Source organism: Scyliorhinus torazame, chromosome 22 (genome assembly GCF_047496885.1).
Source record: "Scyliorhinus torazame isolate Kashiwa2021f chromosome 22, sScyTor2.1, whole genome shotgun sequence".
NCBI lineage: Eukaryota > Metazoa > Chordata > Chondrichthyes > Carcharhiniformes > Scyliorhinidae > Scyliorhinus > Scyliorhinus torazame.
The window spans coordinates 20,681,215-20,696,123 of record NC_092728.1 but is presented as its reverse complement, the minus strand read 5'-3'; the positions used below and the strand labels follow the sequence as shown (position 1 = coordinate 20,696,123).

At 51.9% G+C, this 14,909-nt stretch overlaps 1 protein-coding gene across 1 annotated transcript in view; it reads right to left on the bottom strand.

Moving 5' to 3' along the window:
* The window catches only part of tafazzin (tafazzin, phospholipid-lysophospholipid transacylase), a 38,436-nt gene extending 26,153 nt beyond the window's left edge, over nt 1–12,283 (bottom strand). Inside the window, exons 1-2 of the mRNA XM_072489028.1 lie at nt 11,388–12,283; nt 1,131–1,259 (exon numbers count right to left, since the gene is read on the bottom strand). Coding sequence (XP_072345129.1) covers nt 1,131–1,259; nt 11,388–11,496 — 238 coding nt within the window. The 5' untranslated portion in view covers nt 11,497–12,283. The remainder of the gene's footprint in view (nt 1–1,130; nt 1,260–11,387) is intronic.
* Nucleotides 12,284–14,909: the final 2,626 nt, after the last annotated feature.

Here is a 14,909-nt window from a genome sequence, read left to right as displayed (position 1 = left end):
ACTAAGGGAGATCCAAGATAGGGTTGTGTCTAGAGGATGGGTGGGGGAGGGAAGTGTCTCGGATATTTACAAGGAGCTCATGGGAGCGGAGGAGACGCAGATCAAGGAGCTGAGGCATAAATGGGAGGAGTTGGGAGGGGAGATTGAGGAAGGCCTGTGGGCGAAGGCACTGAGCAGGGTTAATGGGACTGCAACATGTGCCAGGCTCGGCCTGATTCAATTTAATGTCACCCACCGGGCCCAATGACAGTGCCCCGGATGAGCAGATTCTTCAGCGGAGAGGACAAGTGTGTAAAGTGTCTGAGAGGACCGGCAGACCATGTCCACATGTTTTGGGCTTGTCCAAAACTTATGAGATACTGGCAGGGGTTCGAGGACGTCACGTCTAGAGTATTGAACACGAGGGTGACAATGAGTCCAGAGGTGGCGATTTCTGGGGTTTCAGAGGCCCCGAAAGTCCAGGGGGAGAAAGAGGCCGACGTCTTGGCCTTTGCTTCCCTGGCAGGCCCGGAGACGGATACTGCTAACTTGGAGGGACTCGAAGCCCCCGAAGTCGGAAGCCTGGCTGTCAGACATGGCGAGTTTCCTGGGCTCAGAGAAAATCAAGTTCGCCTTGAGAGGGTCGTTGTTAGGGTTCGCCCGGAGGTGGCAACCATTCATTGACTTCTTTGCGGAGAACTAATCGTCAGTAGGGGGGGGGGGGGGGAGAAGGGCAGGGGGAGGGAGGGTTAGGGCAATGTAGTATAGGGGGTCAATTAGGCAGATCTGGGTGGGACGAGCTACGGCAATTGCACAATGTACTTTGTTTATTGTACAGTCCTTCGGTTTTCTCGTTCTGTAATTCTACTGTTTACAATGCCAAAACATACCTCATTAAATTTGTTTATTTAAAAAAAAGCATATTAGATCAGCACTTGGAAAGGCGCAGCTGAACAAGACGACGGACCGAATGGTGGAAAATGGGATTAGAATAGTCAGCGGTGATGGGCAGATGCGGGCTAGGCAGGCGATTCACCGTGCCATTCTTATGACTGGCATCTCTAGCGCTGCGGGGCGGAGGGGAACCCACACATCCAGCATTCACCACATCAAAGCCCCCAGCCGGGCGGTTTAAAAAAAATAACCCTCACCCCAGATGTGCGGGTCGTCCATGCAGGACTGGTGGTTGGCGACGGTGATGAGCGGCATTCCCCGAGGCCGCTTCTCGATGAGGTCGTAGAGCACGTCCTTGTTGTGAACCATCGTCCGGTTCATGTAGGCTGGAAGACAAGACAAACCATTCAGGACCGGAGTTTGAAATTCGCGGAGTCTCCACCCATCCCTCCCCTCCGGGGTGGGGGACACAGGACTGGACCCTCAGGCCAGCTGAAGCATTCTGTTTCCAAAAAGGGGGGGGTTTGCCCACGTGCACGGTGGGAAGCGATGCAGCCGGACCGTGCATCACAAAATCTGACAAGCAATCAAGCTGACAGCAACCCCGCTCCCATTTTCTTCTCCAGACAGTTTTGGTCGAACGACAGATATTGGTCCCAAGACAACATGCCTTCCCGACAGTGCGGTACTCCCTCAGCACTGACCCTCCCACAGTGCAGCACTCCCTCCGCACTGACCCTCCGACAGTGCGGCGCTCCCTCAGCACTGACCCTCCGACAGGGCAGCGCTCCCTCAGCACTGACCCTCCCGACAGTGCGGCGTTCCCTCAGCACTGACACTCCCACAGTGCGGCGCTCCCTCAGCACTGACCCTCCGACAGTGCAGCACTCCCTCAGCACTAACCCTCCGACAGTGCGGCGCTCCCTCAGCACTGACCCTCCCGACAGTGCGGCGCTCCCTCAGCACTGACCCTCCCGACAGTGCGGCGCTCCCTCAGCACTGACCCTCCCGACAGTGCAGCACTCCCTCCGCACTGACCCTCCCACAGTGCAGCACTCCCTCAGCACTGACCCTCCGACAGTGCGGCGCTCCCTCAGCACTGACCCTCCGACCGTGCGGCGCTCCCTCAGCTCTGACCCTCCGACAGAGCGGCGCTCCCTCAGCACTGACCCTCCGACAGTGCGGCGCTCCCTCAGCACTGACCCTCCGACCGTGCGGCGCTCCCTCAGCACTGACCCTCCGACAGTGCGGCGCTCCCTCAGCACTGACCCTCCGACAGTGCGGCACTCCCTCAGCACTGACCCTCCGACAGTGCGGCTCTCCCTCAGCACTGACCCTCCGACAGTGCGGCGCTCCCTCAGCACTGACCCTCCGACAGTGCGGCGCCCGCTCAGCACTGACCCTCCGACAGTGCGGCGCTCCCTCAGCACTGACCCTTCGACAGTGCGGCGCACCCTCAACACTGACCCTCCGACAGTGCTGCACTCCCTCAGCAGTGACCCTCCGACAGTGCAGCGCTCCCTCAGCACTGACCCTCCAACAGTGCAGCACTCCCTCAGCACTGACCCTTCGACAGTGCAGCGCTCCCTCAGCACTGACCCTCCGACAGTGCAGCGCTCCCTCAGCAGTGACCCTCCGACAGTGCAGCGCTCCCTCAGCACTGACCCTCCGACAGTGCAGCGCTCCCTCAGCACTGACCCTTCGACAGTGCAGCGCTCCCTCAGCACTGACCCTCCGACAGTGCAGCACTCCCTCAGCAGTGACCCTCCGACAGTGCGGCGCTCCCTCAGCACTGACCCTTCGACAGTGCAGCGCTCCCTCAGCACTGACCCTCCGACAGTGCGGCGTCCGCTCAGCACTGACCCTCCGACAGTGCGGCGCTCCCTCAGCACTGACCCTTCGACAGTGCGGCGCACCCTCAACACTGACCCTCCGACAGTGCAGCACTCCCTCAGCAGTGACCCTCCGACAGTGCAGCGCTACCTCAGCACTGACCCTCCGACAGTGCAGCACTCCCTCAGCACTGACCCTTCGACAGTGCAGCGCTCCCTCAGCACTGACCCTCCGACAGTGCAGCACTCCCTTAGCAGTGACCCTCCGACAGTGCGGCGCTCCCTCAGCACTGACCCTCCCGACAGTGCAGCACTCCCTCAGCACTGACCCTTCGACAGTGCAGCGCTCCCTCAGCACTGACCCTCCGACAGTGCGGCGCTCCCTCAGCACTGACCCTTCGACAGTGCAGTGCTCCCTCAGCAGTGACCCTCCGACAGTGCGGCGCTCCCTCAGCACTGACCCTCCCGACAGTGCAGCACTCCCTCAGCACTGACCCTTCGACAGTGCAGTGCTCCCTCAGCACTGACCCTCCGACAGTGCGGCGCTCCCTCAGCACTGACCCTTCGACAGTGCAGTGCTCCCTCAGCAGTGACCCTCCGACAGTGCGGCGCTCCCTCAGCACTGACCCTCCCGACAGTGCAGCACTCCCTCAGCACTGACCCTTCGACAGTGCAGTGCTCCCTCAGCAGTGACCCTCCGACAGTGCGGCGCTCCCTCAGCACTGACCCTCCGACAGTGCAGCGCTCCCTCAGCACTGACCCTCCGACAGTGCAGCGCTCCCCACCAGTACTGTACCCCAGTGTTATACAGTGACAGACCCACCCCCACCAGTACTGTACCCCAGTGTTATACAGTGACAGACCCACCCCCACCAGTACTGTACCCCAGTGTTATCCAGTGACAGGCCCACCCCCGCCAGTACTGTACCCCAGTGTTATACAGTGACAGACCCACCCCTATCAGTACTGTACCCCAGTGTTATACAGTGACAGACCCACCCCCACCAGTACTGTACCCCAGTGTTATACAGTGACAGGCCCACCCCCGCCAGTACTGTACCCCAGTGTTATACAGTGACAGACCCACCCCTATCAGTACTGTACCCTAGTGTTATACGGTAACAGACTCATCCCCACTGGTATTGTATTCCAGTGTGAAAGAGGGACAGATCCATCCCCACCGATGCTGTAACATAGAACAGAGAACAGTAAAGCACAGAACAGGCCCTTCGGCCCTCGATGTTGTGCTGAGCTTTGTCTGAAACCAAGATCAAGCTATCCCACTCCCTGTCATTCTGGTGCGCTCCATGTGCCTATCCAATAACCGCTTGAAAGTTCCTAAAGTGTCCGACTCCACTATCACAGCAGGCAGTCCATTCCACACCCTAACCACTCTCTGAGTAAAGAACCTACCTCGGACATCCCTCCTATATCTCCCACCCTGAACCTTATAATATGCCCCCTTTTAACAGCTACATCCACCCGAGGAAATAGTCTCTGAACGTCCACTCTATCTATCCCCCTCATCATCTTATAAACCTCTATTAAGTCGCCTCTCATCCTCCTCCGCTCCAAAGAGAAAAGCCCTAGCTCCCTCAACCTTTCCTCATAAGACCTATCCTGCAAACCAGGCAGCATCCTGGTAAATCTCCTTTGCACCCTTTCCAATGCTTCCACATCAGTCCTATAGTGAGGTGACCAGAACTGCACACAATACTCCAAATGTGGTCTCACCAGTGTCATGTATAGTTGCAGCATAACCCCGCGGCTCTTAAACTCAAGCCCCCTGTTAATAAACGCTAACACACTATAAGCCTTCTTCACGGCTCTATCCACTTGAGTGGCAACCTTCAGAGATCTGTGGACATAAACCCCAATATCTCTGTTCCTCCACACTCCTCAGAACCCTGCCGTTGACCCTGTAATCCGCATTCAAATTTTTTCTACCAAAATGAATCACCTCGCACTTATCAGGGTTAAACTCCATCTGCCACTTTTCGGCCCAGCTCTGCATCCTATCAATGTCTCTTTGCAGCCTACAACAGCTCTCCACCTCATCCACTACTCCACCAATCTTGGTGTCTTCAGCAAATTTACTGACACACCCTTCAGCCCCCTCCTCCAAGTCATTGATAAAAATCACAAATAGCAGAGGACCCAGCACTGATCCCTGTGGTACACCGCTGGTAACTGGTCTCCAGTCTGAACATTTTCCATCCACCACCACTCTCTGTCTTCTATGTGATAGCTAGTTACTTGTCCAATTGGCTAAATTTTCCAGTATCCCACACCTCCTTACTTTCTTCATAAGCCGACCATGGGGAACCTTATCAAACAAACGCCTTACTAAAATTCATGTATACAACATCAACTGCTCTACCTTTATCTACACACTTCGTTACCTCCTCAAAGAATTCAATCAAATTTATGAGGCAAATTCACGAATCCGTGTTGACTATCCCGGATTAAGCTGCATCTTTCCAAATGGTCACAAATCCTATCCTTCAGGACCTTTTCCATTAACTTACCAACCACCGAAGTAAGACTAACCAGCCTATAATTACCAGGGTCATTCCTATTCCCTTTCTTGAACAGAGGAACAATATTCGCCACTCTCCAGTCCTCTGGCACTATCCTCGTGGACAGTGAGGACCCAAAGATCAAAGCCAAAGGCTCTGCAATCTCATCCCAAAGAATCCTTGGATATATCCCATCTGGCCCAGGGGACTTGTCGACCCTAAGGTTTTTCAAAATTGCTAATATATCCTTCCTCAGAACATCTACCTCCTCCAGCCTACCCGCCTGTATCACACTCTCATCCTCAAAAACATGGCCCCTCTCCTTGGTGAACACTGAAGAAAAGTATTCATTCAACGCCTCTCCTATCTCTTCTGACTCCATGCACAAGTTCCCACTACTGTCTTGACCGTCCCTAACCTCACCCTGATCATTCTTTTATTTCTCACATAAGAGTAAAAAGCCTTGGGATTTTCCTTGATACAACCCGGCAAGGATTTCTCATGTCCCCTCCTAGTTCTCCTAAGCCCTTTTTTTAGCTCATTCCTTGCTAACTTGTAACCCTCAAGTGGCCCAACTGAACCTTGACTTCTCATCCTTACATACGCTTCCTTTTTCCTCTTAACAAGACATTCAACATCTTTTGTGAACCATGGTTCCCTCACCCGGCCATTTCCTCCCTGCCTGACAGGGACATACCTATCAAGGGCACGTAGTATTTGTTCCCTGAACAAGCTCCACTGTTCATTTGTGCCTTTCCCTGACAGTTTCAGTTCCCATCTTATGCTCCCTAATTCTTGCCTAATCACATCATAATTACCCCTCCCCCAATTATAAACCTTGCCCTGCCGTATCGCCCTATCCTTCTCCATTGCAATAGTGAAAGACACCGAATTGTGGTCACTATCTCCAAAGTGCTCTCCCACAAACAAATCTAACACTTGGCCCGGTTCATTACCCAGTACCAAATCCAATGTGGCCCCCCCCTCTTGTCGGCCTATCCACATATTGTGTCAGGAAACCCTCCTGCACACACTGTACAAAAACTGCCCCATCTAAACTGTTCGACCTATAGAGGTTCCAATCAATATTTGGAAAGTTAAAGTCACCCATGACAACTACCCTGAGAACTCCACACCTATCCATAATCTGTTTTGCAATTTCTTCCTCCACATCTCTATTACTATTTGGGGGCCTATAGAGAACTCCTAACAAAGTGACCACTCCTTTCCTATTTCTAACTTCGGCCCATATTACCTCAGTAGGCAGATCCCCTTCGAACTGCCTTTCTGCAGCCGTTAAACTATCATTGATTAACAATGCTACTCCTCCTCCTCTTTTACTACCTTCCCTACTACTACTGAAACATCTATACCACAGAACTTCCAACAACCATTCCTGTCCCTGTTCTAACCATGTCTCCATAATGGCCACAACATCGTAGTCCCAAGTACCAATCCACCTTATTCCGGATGCTCCTTGCATTGAAGTAGACACACTTCAACCCACCTTTCTGTCTGCCGGTACACTCCTGCGACCTTGATATCCTCCTCAGTACCTCACTACTCTCAACACTGGCTTCTGGACTACAGCTCGTTTTCCCAGCCCCCTGACAAATTAGTTTAAACCCCCCCTCCCAGGATATTGGTGCCCCTCTGGGTCAGGTGCAAACCGTCCTGTCTGTACAGGTCCCACCTTCCCCAGAAAGTGCTCCAATTATCCACGTAACTGAAACCCTCCCTCCTACACCATCCCTGTACCCACGTGGTTATCTGCACTCTCTCCCTGTTCCCAACCCCACCAGTACTGTACCCCAGTGTTATACAGTGACAGACCCGTCCCCACCAGTACTGTACCCCAGTGTTATACAGTGACAGACCCGTCCCCACCAGTACTGTACCCCAGTGCTATACAGTGATAGACCCGTCCCCACCAGTACTGTACCCCAGTGTTATACAGTGACAGACCCATCCCCACCAGTACTGTACCCCAGTGTTATACAGTGACAGTCCCGTCCCCACCGGTACTGTACCCCAGTGTTATACAGTGACAGACCCGTCCCCACCAGCACTCTACCCCAGTGCTATACAGTGATAGACCCGTCCCCACCAGTACTGTGCCCCAGTGTTATACAGTGATAGACCCGTCCCCACCAGTACTGTACCTCAGTGTTATACAGTGACAGACCCGACCCCACCAGTACTGTACCCCAGTGTTATACAGTGACAGACCCGTCCCCACCAGTACTGTATCTCAGTGTTATACAGTGACAGACCCGACCCCACCAGTACTGTACCCCAGTGTTACACAGTGACAGACCCGTCCCCACCAGTACTGTATCCCAGTGTTATGCAGTGACAGACCCATCCCCACCAGTACTGTACCCCAGTGTTATACAGTGACAGTCCCGTCCCCACCGGTACTGTACCCCAGTGTTATACAGTGACAGACCCGTCCCCACCAGCACTCTACCCCAGTGCTATACAGTGATAGACCCGTCCCCACCAGTACTGTGCCCCAGTGTTATACAGTGATAGACCCGTCCCCACCAGTACTGTACCTCAGTGTTATACAGTGACAGACCCGACCCCACCAGTACTGTACCCCAGTGTTATACAGTGACAGACCCGTCCCCACCAGTACTGTATCTCAGTGTTATACAGTGACAGACCCGACCCCACCAGTACTGTACCCCAGTGTTACACAGTGACAGACCCGTCCCCACCAGTACTGTATCCCAGTGTTATGCAGTGACAGACCCATCCCCACCAGTACTGTACGCCAGTGATACCACGGTAACTTCATTGCAGTGTTAATGTAAGCCTACTTGTGACAATAAAGATTATTTATTTATTCATACTGACAGACCCGGCCCCACCAGTACCGTACCCCCGTGTTATACACTGACAGACCCATCCCCACCAGTACTGTACCCCCGTGTTATACACTGACAGAACCATCCCCACCAGTACTGTACCCCAGTGTTATACAGTGACAGACCCATCCCCACCAGTACTGTACCCCAGTGTTATACAGTGACAGACACGTCCCCACCAGTACTGTACCCCAGTGTTATACAATGACAGACCCGTCCCCACCAGTACTGTACCCAGTGTTATACAGTGACAGACCCGTCCCCACCAGTACTGTACCCCAGTGTTATACAGTGACAGACCCATCCCCACCAGTACTGTACCCCAGTGTTATACAGTGACAGACCCGTCCCCACCAGTACTGTACCCCAGTGTTATACAGTGATAGACCCGTCCCCACCAGTACTGTACCCCAGTGGTATACAGTGATAGACCCGTCCCCACCAGTACTGTACCCCAGTGTTATACAGTGACAGACCCGTCCCCACCAGTACTGTACCCCAGTTATACAGTGACAGACCCGTCCCCACCAGTACTGTACCCCAGTGTTATACAGTGACAGACCCGACCCTGCCAGTACTGTACCCCAGAGTTATACAGTGACAGACCCGACCCCACCAGGACTGTACCCAGTGTTATACAGTGACAGACCGGACCCCACCGTGCTGTACTCCAGTGTTATACAGTGACAGACCCGACCCTGCCAGTGCTGTACCCCAGTGAAATGTTTCAGTCCAAAATTTGGCTCTCTCAGTCGACCATCATTTGTCCAACTCACCATCTCTATCTCTAGTGTTCTCGTTCTCTCTCACCACCCTGCCGATCTCCCACTCCGTCTTTCTCATAAATCCGTGTCGTTCTCCTCTTCCCAGTACTGTTTCTCACCCTCTCTCTCCTCACGTCTCCTTCTATCCTTATATCTCAGCTCATGTTTTCTGAGCCCGCGCTCTTCCACACACTACCACTCTCCCTGTTTCTTTTTTTTTTTGTTATTTTTTTTTTTTAAAAGAGAAATTTAAGAGTACCCGATTCATTGGTTCCCATTAAGGGGATATATTGGCATTGCCAATCCACCTAATCTGCACATCTTTGGGTTGTGGAGGCGAAACCCACGCAAACACGGGGAGAATGTGGCAAACTCCACACGGACAGAGACCCAGAGCCGGGATTGAACCTGGGACCTCGGCGCCGTGAGGCAACTGCGCCACCGTGCTGCCCCTCCCTGTTTCCTTAGCTCTCCCTCACCTCATCTGTCGCTTTCCCTTCCTGTCTTCTGTGCGTCACTCGCTCGCTCGCCCACCTCTGTTTATTTCTCGCTCTGTTTCTGTCCTCTTCCCTCTCTATCTTGGTGTCTTTGCGGTCTCTGTTGACAGTGTGGTCGAGTGTCTTAGGTTGCAGGGAGATATAGACCGGATGGTCAAATGGGCAGAAAAGTGGATTTAACCCTGAAAAGTGTCAGGTGATACACTTCGGAAGGAATAATGTGACAAGGAAGTATTCAATGAATCGCCTGACACTGGGACGTTCCGTGGAACAAGGGACCTTGGTGTGTTTGTCCATAGATCTCTGAAGGCAGAAAGGCAGGTTAATAGGGTGGTGAAAGAGGACACTTGCTTTGTCAATCAAGGCATAGATTACAAAAGCAGGGAGGTCATGTTGGAGTTGTACAGACCTTTGGTGAGGCCACAGCTGGAGTACTGTGTGCAGTTCTGGTCACCACATTATAGGAAGGATGTGATTGCACTGGAGGGGGTGCAGAGGAGATTCACCAGGATGTTGCCTGGGATGGAACATTTAAGTTATGAAAAGAGATTGGATAGGCTTGGATTGTTACTGCTGGGGCTGAGGAGACTGAGGGGCGAGCTGATCGAGGTGGACAAGATTATGAGGCATGGACAGGGTGGATAGGGAGCAGCTGTTCCCCTTAGTTGAAGGGTCAGTTACAAGGGGGTCACGTTCATGATGAGTGTTGGGAGGTTTAGGGGGGATTTAAGGAAAACCTTTTTTACCCAGAGGGTGGTGACGGTCTGGAATACACTCACTGGGAGGGTAGTAGAGGCGGGTTGCCTCACATCCTTTCAATAGTATCTGGATGAGCCCTTGGCACGTCATAATATTCAAGGCTATGGGCCATGTGGTGGCAAATGGGATTAGGTAGGCAGGTCAGGTGTTTTTCATGTGTTGGTGCAGACTCGATGGGTCTCTTCTGCACTGTGAGATTCTGTGATTCTCTTCCTCTCATTCCTGAGCATCTTTCTCTCCGCCATCCCATCTTTCTTTCTCCCGCCACATCTCATCTCTCAGCTCATCTATTTCTCTCGCTCCCACTCTCCAAAAATCTGTCCTGGTCCACCCACGTCGACGCTACCACCAAGAAACCACAGCAGCACCTATACTTCCTCAGGAAACTAAGGAAATTTGGCATGTCCACATTAACCCTTACCAACTTTTACAGATGCACCATAGAAAGCATCCTATCGGGCTGCATCACAGCCTGGTATGGCAACTGCTCGGCCCAGGACCGCAAGAAACTTCAGAGAGTCGTGAACACCGCCCAGTCCATCACACGAACCTGCCTCCCATCCATTGACTCCATCTACACCTCCCGCTGCCTGGGCAAAGCGGGCAGCATAATCAAAGACCCCTCCGACCCGGCTTTCTCACTCTTCCAACTTCTTCCATCGGGCAGGAGATACAGAAGTCTGAGAACTCGCAGGAACAGACTCAGAAACAGCTTCTTCCCCGCTGTTACCAGACTCCTAAATGACCCTCTTATGGACTGACCTCATTAACACTACACCGTGTATGCTTAATCCGATGCCGGTGTTTATGTAGTCACATTGTATACCTTGTGTTGCCCTATTATGTATTTTCTTTTCTTCCCTTTTCTGCCCATGTACTTAATGATCTGTTGAGCTGCTCGCAGAAAAATACTTTTCACTGTATCTCGGTAGACGTGACAATGAACAAATCCAATCCATTCCAATCTCGCTCTCTCTCTCCCTCTTGCAACCTCATGCCACAACCTATCTTTCCCTCCCCTCTTGCTTTCTACCAGGCTTGCTCTGTCACTCAATTTACCTCCCCTCCTCCTACTCATCCCTCTCTTGGGAATTATTCTCTCCTGAGTTATCTCCCCCCCCCCCCCCAACCGCCTCCATTCCTCTGTCCGCCTGTGAGCCGACTCCATCGTGACCTGCCAGCTCCACCCTGCCACCGACGACACATTCCACCTGCCCCATGCCACGCCACCCATCCCGCCAATGCACCCCGGCAAGGACCCTCACTCAACTGGTCACGATGCGACTGTAGATTCCCACCAGTCCCGTCACCACGATGCTGCTGACCGTCCAGCCCAGGCCCTGGCGGGTCGGGAAGGGCCACTTCACCTCCAAGGGCATCCCAATCTCCGGCGGTATGGGGCGGGCTCTGGAAAGTCCGTGGCCCCCCTCCCGACGGTGGTTGCGGGGTGGGAGGGAGAGGCTCTCCGGCAGGCGCCGGAAGGGGCGTCAGCGGGCGTCACGCGCAACTCCGAATCTCGGCGGCGGCGACACCTGCGGCGGAGGGGGGGGGGTCAGATGACAGGACCAAGGTTCAAGGTTGAACAGTCCTGTGGTGGTGTTTGGGGGGGGGGGGGGGGGCGCATGTGGGCCCCACCGGCCACTTAGAACACCGACCTCGCTTTAACTGGACAAAAAAAAACAACCAAACTTGGTCGGGTTTGTTGGCATAACTTGGGTGGCAGAAGAACCCGATGCCCCCAGCCGGGACCTTATATTCTGGGACCTGAATAAAAGGTTTTGCAAAAAAGGATGAAGTAAATTAATTTGCACCTGAAAAAAAACTGGGAGGGGTAGGAGGACTTTGCAAAAAGAAAATGCAAAACACACAGTAAGAAATCCCCCACTCTTTACAATCTTAAATGCATTTTAAGATTTAGAAAATATATAATCATTATGTCCATATGTGTGTCAGGCTTCACAGTCCTGAACAAAAACAAGATAAACTGAAGGTGCGAGCCGGTGAGGAAGGCGTTTGGCTGCGCCAGGGAGGGTTGGAATTCTTTTCGGATCGGTTTGCGGTACGAGAGGCCGAGGCTTCCATCCACCCCTAGAAATCCCTAGGCCGCGGTAACCAGGGCCGGGACGGGAGGGCGTGGCTGCCTCCGGTCGTTAGTGCGCATGCTTGACGCTGCCTCCCCCACTGCCCCCTGGGAAGCGCAGGCGCAGATGGGGGCCAATCCCCCCTATGGCTTCTGGGAGATGTCGTTCTCCCTGAGGGGCTCCCCCCCCCCCCCCCCTCCTCAACCTTCACTCCCCAGCCATCATGTTGGTCTTATTCATGTAAAAAAAAATAGCAGGGACGGGACAAGGAACGTTAAAATAATAATCTTTATTGTCACAAGTGGGCTTACATTAACACGGGCAGCACGGTAGCATTGTGGATAGCACAATTGCTTCACAGCTCCAGGGTCCCAGGTTCGATTCCCCGCTGGGTCACTGTCTGTGCGGAGTCTGCACGTCCTCCCCGTGTGTGCGTGGGTTTCCTCCGGGTGCTCCGGTTTCCTCCCACAGTCCAAAGATGTGCAGGTTAGGTGGATTGGCCATGATAAATTGCCCTTAGTGTCCAAATTGCCCTTAGTGTTGGGTGGGGTTACTGGGTTATGGGGATAGGGTGGAGGTGTTGACCTTGGGTAGGTGCTCTTTCCAAGAGCCGGTGCAGACTCGATGGGCCGAATGGCCTCCTGCACTGTAAATTCTATGAAACACGACAATGAAGTTACTGTGAAAATACCCTCGTCGCCACACTCCGGCGCCTGTTCGGGTACACAGAATTCAGAATGTCCAATTCACCTAACAGCACGTCTTTCACGACTTAGAACATAGAGTGCAGAAGGAGGCCATTCGGTCCATCGAATCTGCACCAACCCACTTAAGCCCTCACCTCCACCCTATCCCCGAAACCCAACAACCCCTCCTAACCTTTTTGGACACTAAGGGCAATTTAGCATAGCCAATCCACCTAACCTGCACATCTTTGGACTGTGGGAGGAAACCGGAGCACCCGGAGGAAACTCGTGCAGACACGGGGAGAACGTGCAGACTCCACACAGACAGTGACCCAGTGGGGAATCGAACCTGGGACCCTGGCGCTGTGAAGCCACATTACTATCCACTTGTGCTACTGTGCTGCCCCTGGACTTGTGGGAAGAAACCGGAGTACCCGGAGAAAACCCACGCAGACACGCGGATCTTTTATAGGGTCCAACTACTGTAATGTAATAAGGCCAGATAGGCAAAAAGAATTATTATTTTTTTTTTTTTTGTGAGTGATGACCTGCTACGTTTGTCATGTGAGAGTACCTTTAAGACATGGATGTTTAAGCAATGTACCTTTAAGAAAACAGCTGTGTCAGATAGTGGGTGGAGCTGAGATCAGGTCAGCCATTTTGCAGTTTAGTTTTGCAGTTTTGAAAAAGCAGCTTGTGTGTATCAGTGTGTTTCCAGAGAGCTGCAGTTTCAGTTTGAAAAGAGCTTGGGAGTGTCTGTGTTTGCAGTGAGCTGGATCTCTGCCACGAAAGACTATCTCTGGATCATTTGGGTGATTTAAACTCATAATAGTAAAGCCTTTAACCTGATGTGATTTTGTTTAATGGTGTTAAGTCTCTTGGAAGTTTGAAGGAACATTTTGAGGAATTATTTACTGTTGCAATATTTTCTGAGTTATCTTTGAAGTAAGGGGTGTTAAGAGATCCAATGTTTATTTAAGATGTTAAGTTGAGTTCATGGAATAAACATTGTTTTGTGTTAAAAAACCCACGTGTCCATAATTGTAATTCCACACCTAGGGAACAAGCCGTGTGCTAGGAAAAGCAACAAATCCATTAAAGGGAGAGGTTGGTTGAACTCCATGATACATTTTGGGGTTCTGAAAACGCCTCGCCCATAACAATTGGGGGCTCGAGGGTGATAAAAGCCTATCTATTGGATTGGCTTTTGTGAATTTAAAGACAGTGAAGGATTGTTGCTGTTCCGGTGTGGTATTTCAGTTTAAGTGGGGAGAGTGTTGTGAACAATGGCTCTTTCAGAAGCTCAGAAGTTTTTGGGGGTGGAGAATGTCACACGTAGTACTTTACGGACAGAAACGAAAAGCAGACTGTTAGATTTGGCAAGAACATTGCAGTTAGCATTACCTGACAAAATGCGAAAAGGTGAGGTAATTATGGCGGTGGTTAAGCATTTAAAGTTGCCTGAGATAGAGTTTGACTCATTGGAAATGGCAAAAATTCAGTTGCAAATTAAACAAATGATACATGAGAAAGAATTAAAGCAGCTTGAATCCGAGAGTGAGAGAGAGGAAAAAGAAAGAGAAAGAGAGAGAGAGGAAAAAGAAAAGGAGAGAGAAGAAAAGAGAAAAGAAAGAATAGCCCTAGCAGAACAAAAAGAAAAAGAAAGGGAGATACAGATCAGGGAAAAAGATAAAGAGAGGGAGTTTGAACTTCAGAAAATGGCCATAGAACATGACAATCAGTTAAAACTGGCAGACGTAAAGGGAAACGTACAGTTGGGTGATAGTGATGAGGATAGTGAGAAAGAGCGTCATAGTCGAAGGCTTGGTGGGAATCTATTTAAATATGTCCAAGCATTGCCAAGGTTTGACAAGAAGGAAGTGGAAGCCTTTTTCATTTCATTTGAGAAGGTAGCTAAACAAATGAAATGGCCACAGGACATGTGGGTTGTCATGATATTCAGGTAAACATCATGGAGCAAACATACATACACACTGATGGACAGATCAACGGACCAATCAATAC